At 31.8% G+C, this 8,994-nt stretch overlaps 1 protein-coding gene across 1 annotated transcript; it reads left to right on the top strand.

Moving 5' to 3' along the window:
* LOC107609952 (protein DETOXIFICATION 41-like) lies at positions 728 to 4,141 on the top strand. The gene is made up of 8 exons (XM_016312017.2): positions 728 to 1,132; positions 1,227 to 1,771; positions 1,932 to 2,018; positions 2,109 to 2,165; positions 2,260 to 2,498; positions 3,359 to 3,477; positions 3,576 to 3,662; positions 3,855 to 4,141. The coding sequence occupies exons 1-8, from the start codon at positions 809 to 811 to the stop codon at positions 3,927 to 3,929; spliced, it is 1,533 nt and encodes a 510-aa protein (XP_016167503.1). The 5' UTR covers positions 728 to 808; the 3' UTR covers positions 3,930 to 4,141.

Below are 8,994 nucleotides of genomic sequence, written 5' to 3'. Positions count from 1 at the left end.
AAAACATAATAGTTTTCTTTTCTCCTTTTTATGTCAACCGAACTACTGGTATCTAAGTCTTGCTACTAAGAATCTGACTAATTTTCAACCCAACCCAACATGGTTCCATAAAAGGGATGAAGTCTCTTTTATAAGAATTTTTTTTCTATTTTCATTACTTAAATCGAATCATTGTTACTTTAACTAATTCCACGATGGTAATTAAATATATAAAAATATATTATGTGCATATAGAAAATCAAGTACTAAATTAGCTACCACATATCTATGTATAAATACATGTGTTGTTTAATTCATTTCTAAAATATATCTTGTATGGTTCTAAAATCCAAATCGAACCCGTCAGTTTAACCGAATTAACCAAGAATCGATCACAAAATCAATTCGGTTTAAGTGAAAAATCGATTTGTAACAAACCTGTCAAAGAGTAAAAAAAATCAGTCAAAAAATTAGTTAATCGGTTGAACCGGTACAATTTTTTAACCGATTTAAAATAATAAAATAAAATAAAAACATTTTTTTCTTAAAATTATATATTTTATATATAAATATATTATTTTATCATATTCGGTTCAATTTCGGTTGAATTTCGGTTGAACCCTTAAATTTTTGCACTTTTAACTCTATCTGTTCAATTTGATCTTTAGAATTTTGGTATTTTGTATTTCAATATGTATTTTGTAATGGTGGCTAATTTTTTATGTACACGTGATATAGTTGTTAAACTATGTATCTACCTTCCTAGCCCTCCACATCTTATTTATACAAGTTTACTAGCAATAACTTTTCATGTAGTGAACTAGTTTGAATGATTAGTGAGACACAGAGAACCATGGGGTCTGTGGAGTACCAACCATTGCTAGACTCAAACACAAAGGTTTCAGCTTTGTCAGCTGATGCCATTGAGGATTTCTTGGAATACAAGCCAATCGAGGCGCGATGGTGGCTGAAGCTTGTTGCTTGGGAGTCAAGGCTCCTCTGGCTCCTCTCTGGTTCTTCCATTATTGTGTCCGTTTTCAATTACATGCTAAGCTTTGTAACATTGATGTTCACTGGCCATTTGGGGTCTGTAGAGCTTGCTGGAGCTTCCATAGCTAGTGTTGGAATTCAAGGTCTTGCTTATGGAATTATGGTATGCATTCTTATTCTCTCAAAAAACTCATACTTATCTTTGGTAATATTATGATAGTATGCTCAGTTTTGAATTCTAAATTTCCATCAAACAGTTGGGGATGGCGAGTGCAGTGCAAACAGTGTGTGGCCAGGCCTATGGAGCTGCGAAACATGCGGCAATGGGAGTCATATTGCAAAGAGCAATCATCCTACACTTAGGTGCAGCTGTGCTACTCACATTCCTCTATTGGTTCTCAGGGCCTTTTCTAAAAGCCATAGGTCAATCAGACAGCATAGCCGAGCAGGCGCAGATTTTCGCCCGAGGACTAATCGTTCAGCTCTACGCATTCGCGGTAACCTGTCCAATGCAGAGGTTCCTGCAAGCACAGAACATAGTGAATCCTTTGGCATACATGTCAGTTGGTGTGTTCCTTCTGCATGTTCTTCTGAGTTGGCTAGTTGTCTTTGTTTTGGACTATGGACTTCTTGGTGCAGCACTCACTCTCAGCTTTTCTTGGTGCATTCTTGCTTTCTTGAATGCTCTCTACATTTTTCTTAGCCCAAGGTGCAACCAAACTTGGACTGGTTTTTCTTTAAAAGCCTTCAAAGGAATTTGGCCTTATTTCAAGATCACACTTGCTTCTGCTATCATGTTATGGTATGTAACGATTTAATCACACGTATAGACGTGATAAGATCATGTGAAATTTTCATATCAGATAATCTTTTTAAACCTGTCAAAACATGTTAAATATATAGAATAAAAATGTTTATATACATATTTATTTTTGATAAAGTCGTAACGAACCTAAATGTAGTTTGGAGATATGGTACAATCAAGGAATAGGACTTATATCAGGTCTGCTCCCAAATCCAACAATCTCACTTGACACAATTTCAATTTGGTATGTTCATAGTTCATATTTAGAATGATCTTTCTAACCATTGTTCAAATTTCTTTCTAACAATAGTCTCCATGTTAATGTGCTTTTCAGTATGTACTACTTGAACTGTGACATGCAATTTATGTTAGGACTTAGTGCAGCAGCAAGGTAAGTTACCAAACAAAACACACAATTTTATTTTATTTGTTTCATTCACTCAACTTTCAGACAAACATTTTGATCACAATTTCAATGATTTCAGTGTGAGAGTTAGCAATGAATTAGGAGCAGCACATCCAAGAGTAGCAAAATTTTCAGTGTTTGTAGTGAATGGAACAAGCGTCGCAATCAGTATAGTATTTTGTGCCATTGTCTTGATCTTCAGGGTTGGTTTGAGCAAGCTTTTCACCACTGACTCTGAAGTCATTGAAGGTGTTTCTAGCATGACTCCATTGTTAGTCATATCTGTTTTCCTTAATGGCATTCAACCTATACTCTCAGGTAATAAAGAAAAAACACTTTTGATTATACTTTTATAGCTAAGTTTGATAAATGTCTCCAGACAAAAATGTTAATCGATTGTTTTGTTAATCCAATTGATTGATTTTCTAAGAAATACGACTTCAAAATCCTCGACGGATGTAATAGATCAAAGATAAACTTTTAATCGATTGTGATTGCCAAAAATTATTACGATCAATAGAAGATCTAATTAGTTATTGTTTTTGTTTTTTATTATTAATAAACATAATAGATGAATGATAAAATAATAATTTATAAAATAAAAAATAGTTTTTATGATTAAATAAAATATATGGGGTTAATTTATAATTAAAATTAGAAACGAACTATTTAGCAGTTATTGAAAAACTTAAAAAACATGTTTTGTTATAAGACCATTTAATGGTCCAAACGTCCTCGAACCATTGAATCCTTTGCCCAAAGTGTCTTCATAAAGTTGGAATGACTTAGTCAAATTTGTTATATTCTTATCTATTCTTATTATATAAAAGTTGATACAAACCTATTATAATATAAGTTTGTGACATATTGGTTTATGTGATTATACCACATCATCAATTTTACATAGATGTCAATTTTGCAAAATAAAAATAATAGATATTTATATAGTAATAATACAAAAATAATCAAATTTAATACCTATTATTACTCAATTGAATTAAAAAGTAACGGTTAAATATAATTAATATCTACATTAAAACTATTATCTGATTAATTCGTAAAGAATATAATACTTTTAAATTTATAGTATATAGTATAGTTAATTTAGCTATTTGTGCATTGTGCGTGTCTTAATCTAATATGATTTAAATGCTAATGGCTCATTTGAAAATTTTCAGGAGTTGCAATTGGAAGTGGATGGCAAGATATAGTTGCTTATGTAAACTTGTTTTGTTACTATGTCATTGGTCTTACTGTTGGATGTATCCTTGGCTTCAAAACATCTTTAGGAGTAGCTGTATGTTTGAATCTTTACCATTTCCCTCAATAATTAATTACTGCTCCTAAGTTTGTATTAGAATTAGTGTAATCCTAAGCATTTGGAATTTCTTGCAGGGTATCTGGTGGGGAATGATCCTTGGAGTTTTTATACAAACAGTAACTCTTATAATTCTGACTGCCAGAACAAATTGGGATGCTGAGGTAATCAAATTTAAAACATTAGACTCTACAACCTTAAATATTTTAGAGCAATTTAGTACCAGAAAATTGACTAATGTAATGTGTCATTTGATCTTTCAAAGGTTAAATTGATGATCTTTTAGAAATTAAGTTGCACGTGTATGACATTATTAAAGGTGAGATTATGAAGCAGTTTGTAATTGTTGTTTGTAGGTTGAGAAAACTGTCGCTCGAATCAAGAGATCTGCAGAAGATGAAACCTTGGATCAATTGGTTACTGATGCTTAGAATAGTAATTTACATCAATTTTCTCTGAGCTTAGTAGAAATGCTGGTTGCCAAGCACAATGATGTTAATTTGTGCTACAACTACAAAAGATGTTTTTGTTCATGTTTTTTTTTTTCGCATATTTTTGGTATCAAATAAGGAAGTTCACTTATGTGAAGGTTATAATTTACATAAATTATATGCATGGTGTATGAATGTGATATTATTAATAAATTATATTTATTCTGTTTAAATCAACTCATGAATTTGAACCAGTTAATAATCTTTTATAAAGTCAAAATTGAATTTTAAACTTGAGTGTTAATGATCAAACACCAAATTCAATTTTCAAAACTTACAAGTTACAACCCAAATAGGATTAAATTATTCAAAACCCCACGCAGTCTTTCAAACCAAGGAGGCATGGAGTGTCTGGAAGATTCCCAAAATCGTGTCAATCACGTTACGGCTGCTGGATCAGAATAATAATCAGATAGAAGATTGAGAAACCAGAATATGATGGTAGATGAATGCTATAGTGCTTTTGAGATTGTGCCTAACTTATTAAAAAAGATAAATAGATAATATTTAATAAATTTTAAATATTTTACTTTTTGCTTTAAACATTTTATTTTTTACCTTTAAAAACAAGTTAAGCAATTTAGACACCATAATAAAAGACATCATAGAACTCACCATGATGGTATAAGGTAAGTTAATGACTAATATCTCCCGTCCCCTGATCCTAATTTATGACAAAAATTCTACCGAACTTCGAGTAGGTTAAAAAAAGGTTGGAGCGTAAAAGGCGAACACCAAGCGGTTCCCATATTTTATTACAGTACAGCACAGCACAGCACAGCACAATAGGCACAATAATAATAATGAATTATGCAGTTTTCATGAGATTATTCAAATCGAGACTCCATGAGTCCACTTTCGGGCCACGATTATACCGGGTAAAAATCGGGCCGTTAACATTATATTACCTTGATACCTTCTTGTAAGTTAGCATATAAAAATATCCAAATTTCCAAGACTCCAATCATTATTTGACATAGTAAAATTCACTTAGAAAAATATAATAAGAACCAACTCTTCTCTAAAATTAAAGCATAACGATAATCAATACTAATATTGCCTAATAACACCAAATATTTAAATCAATACAAATAACACAAAATTATACATTAGTCTAAAGTCTTATGCATTTTAAACATAAAATATTAACTTATAGTCTTATATATAATGACTAATAACACAAAATATTAAGATTTACAACACTTAAATTTCACATAATAATAGCCATCATCCATCACTAATAACACAAAATATTAATTATGTATGATGACTGGGCCACCGGGCCGATTTCGGGTGACCCGAACTATGGCCCAGATCCGACCCGAAATAATAACCGGGTCTATTTTTGAAACCCATACCCGACTCTAGACCCGATGAAATCACACCAAATTAACCCCTAAAGTGTTCGGGACCGGACCGGGTCTTCTGGCCGAGCCGGGCCATGCACACCCCTAACTGGGACGGTGCGCGCCGTTTCGCGTGGGTGCACGCGCAGGGAGAAAAAGGTTGAAGGGTTGAAGCGACGTGTCGTTTTGTAGTTTTGGTTAAATTTTTTATAGGGTTGAAAACGACACAGGACGTGACTGTGTTTGGTTTGCCTTGGGTTTTGGTCGGTTGAAACTTGAAAAGGAATAAGCGAATATGATATGAGGATAACTGGATAAGTAATACTTTTCCATAATTATATCAATGGAAAATGATATTTATAGTTATACTATTAGAATTAGGAAATAATTAATAACGGGTGAAAACTCAGGTGCAGTCGACTTCATGTGAAATTGATAGTTGAGAGCCGTTAGATGAAAATTTAGTCAAATCAATCAAATTATCTAACTGAGAAGTCGACTAAATTTTCATTTAACGGCTCTCAGCTATCAACGTGAAGTCGACTGCACTTGAGTTTCCACCTTAATAACTCTTGAATTTGTAAACAAAGTTTAATCTATTAAAAAATAAATGACAATTTATATAAATAAATCAATTGAATTTTAAATTTATACAATTATAATTTGTTATAACAGGTTATATTTTTGTTCTATTTTAATTTTATGTGGTTTATAATTTACACGTAATCTGCTACAAGTAGTGTGATTACGCTGAAATTCATGCCATGCAGAAACTGCTAGAAGGTGTCGCGGTTTCTGAAGAATCTGGACCATGTATAAACCACTTCAAGTAGCGGTAATTCGTTACACTCTGTAGCGAAATATGTATGCGTGGGTTCTCTATATGTATATATCAGTAGAAGGCAATTATGAAAAAGTAGAGTGTCATTTTCATAATGGATAGTGAGGAGAATTTCCTAACTCTAGTGTATTGCTCTTGAAAAATTTCAAAAAAGCAAAAGGTACGGTGTTAATTCTTTTGATAGGGAACTATTGAGTGTCTTTATTTGGCTATCGAATACCTTATCAGAGTTAAAAATCAGTATATTACAAAATTTTGGGGTGTGTGGGATCAAGTGGGTAAAGAAGTTGTGTTTACAAGATCCCTATAACTATTGTGTCAACTGGTGTAAAGTATGATACATTTGTGATAGGATCCGACGAAGAAATGTAGGTTTTGTTTCACTGTCGGCGAAGTTTTTCGGAAGTGAGAATACATGAGTTGTATGCCAAGTTGGAAGATAGTGTCGACAGTTATAGGACATCAACTCCAAATCCTCAATCGACTGCGTTAGGGGTGCTTATATATCGATGCCTGTGGTTGCACCTGCTTGTCTGTTAGTTGAACCTCCATCTATTGCAGTTGGGATGGCTAGTTCACCTCGTATGATTCCTGATTTTGCAAGTGAGAGTGAACCAGGTCGAGTTGAAAATGCGATGCAAGAGGATGATTCGTTGAGGTCGACCACGAACTGTGCCTGGTAGCCCGAAATCTAAGCCTAAACCTCCGCCATCTGGAGCTAGTAGCCCGAAATCTGAATTCGGACTTCCGGCATCTGGAGTTGGTACTCCTCTATTTGAGCCTGGACCTCCGGCATCTGCGGCTAGTACTCCGGTACTTGTGCATGATCCCGCTTGAATATGATTTTTCCAAATTTTTCAAATTCTCTCCCAACCTCATCCTCTCTATCTCAAGCCACATTTTTCTTTCTTAAACCAAATGTTCCTCTCTCTACCAAATGAAGAAACCGCTGCTGGCTATCACAATTTTATAGCCAAGCTACACGTAAACCGCGACATCCTCTAGTGAATTAGGGTAGCTATTTTTTCTTCGTAAACCGCTGGACCCTATAGTAGTTTATGCATTGTAGAATTTCTTTAGAAACTGCAACACCCTCTAGGAGTTTCTACATGTCACGAATTTTAATGTAATCTGTGCTACCCTATAGCGAATTACGTGCAAATTTTAAAATGTTATAGCCTGCAGCAATTTACATAGAAATAATTCAGAACAAAGTTGTAACCTGTTTCAAAAAGTTACAATTGCGTAAATTTGAAACCAATTTGATTTATTTATGTAACTTGCCCAAAAAGAAAGGGTAAAATACTATTTTGATGCTCAACATTTGGGGTAACTTTTAATTTGGTCTCTAACGTTTCAAATGTCCTATTTCAATCCCAAAACTTTTAAACACATTCAATGTAGTCCTACCATTAAATTTGACAATAATAATTAACAGAATGAGTGACGTGGACGTTAATAACGTTACTAGTTAAGTCATATCTTCTTCTTCCATGTGTTAGAAAAACATAATCAAAACTTTCTTGTAATACTTCTCCTCAATTTCTTTTTTGTACAAAATTCTAAATCCTAACAATCAATCGTCAGCGTTTCAAAATCAAAGGAAAAATTTTTATATTAGTGATTATTGGTGAATTGATTTTATTTACACACTGAAATTGAATGTTATTGTTGGCTCTTTAATACACGAATTGTTTGTATCAAATTTAATGGTGGGACAAAATTAAACCTGTTTAAAATTTTTTTTGGGATTAAAATAGGACGTTCAAAAGGTTTTTGGACTGAAATAGGATGTTATGAAACGTTAGATGTTAGGTACCAGACAAATGATATAGCAAAATATAGAGATGAAAAATTAGATATTTGTAAAAATACAAAAACAACTGAATAACTTTCTTTGAGAATTACAACTTCTCTCTATCATAAGGAGATTACCATAACACACTCTCTTGACAAAAGGAGAATACACCTCTCTTTATATATAGGAGAAAATCTCTCAAAGAAATAAAACTCTCTATGTAACTCAATGTTACTATTGTTTTTGTTGGATGACTTGATTGAAATGAATTAAGGAAAAACTCAATTTATAGGTGAGTCTCTTTAATATGAACTATCCGTCAATTAGAGATATATAATTCTTTTCTTTTTTAATCATTAAAATTCTAAGGTTATAAATTAGGATTGTTTATTACCTTTTATTTTATTTAGTTATTATTTATTTATTTTATAAAATTAGCTTTACTAATTTTTACATTAGGAGTCAAATTAGGATTCGACCAAACATTGTGAACCAAAATGATATTTTACCCAAAAATAAATTTTTCTCAAAATCCTTTATAATTAGGTTGGTAAATTCACTCTAGCTAAAATTTTTATTTAGTTATTTATTTTATAAAATTAGCTTTACTAATTTTTACATTAGGAGTCAAATTAGGATTCGACCAAACATTGTGAACCAAAAACCAAAATGATATTTTTATCTATTTAATAAATATTTTATGCTCAAAATGAGATTTATTTATTTATTTTAATTAATTTATAATTTTATTTTTATTGTTATATGTTATATAATTTTTAAAATATTATTAAAATTTGTTATTTTATTATTAATTATTTAAAATTTAACATTAAAATTTGTTATGTATATTTAATTTTTTTAACTTATAAAATTATAAATCCAATCTAATTCAAACGGTTTAAAATTTGATCGGATAAAATCGAATTGTGTACAAATTTATCAGATGAGTTTTTTTACTCAAATCCAATCAACCTAATGCTTTTACTTGATTGAATAATCCTTGAAGTTTGATCCAAGATT

This window comes from Arachis ipaensis, chromosome B07 (assembly GCF_000816755.2).
Source record: "Arachis ipaensis cultivar K30076 chromosome B07, Araip1.1, whole genome shotgun sequence".
NCBI lineage: Eukaryota > Viridiplantae > Streptophyta > Magnoliopsida > Fabales > Fabaceae > Arachis > Arachis ipaensis.
This window is presented reverse-complemented; position numbering and strand designations above follow the sequence as displayed.

Bases quoted from the DNA above. Each gene is read 5' to 3' on its own strand.
- LOC107609952 (XM_016312017.2), top strand. From the start codon at position 809: ATGATTAGTGAGACACAGAGAACCATGGGGTCTGTGGAGTACCAACCA. The intron at 1,133-1,226 runs GTATGCATTCTT...TCCATCAAACAG, and splicing joins GTCTTGCTTATGGAATTATG to TTGGGGATGGCGAGTGCAGT. The intron at 2,166-2,259 runs GTAAGTTACCAA...CAATGATTTCAG, and splicing joins GGACTTAGTGCAGCAGCAAG to TGTGAGAGTTAGCAATGAAT.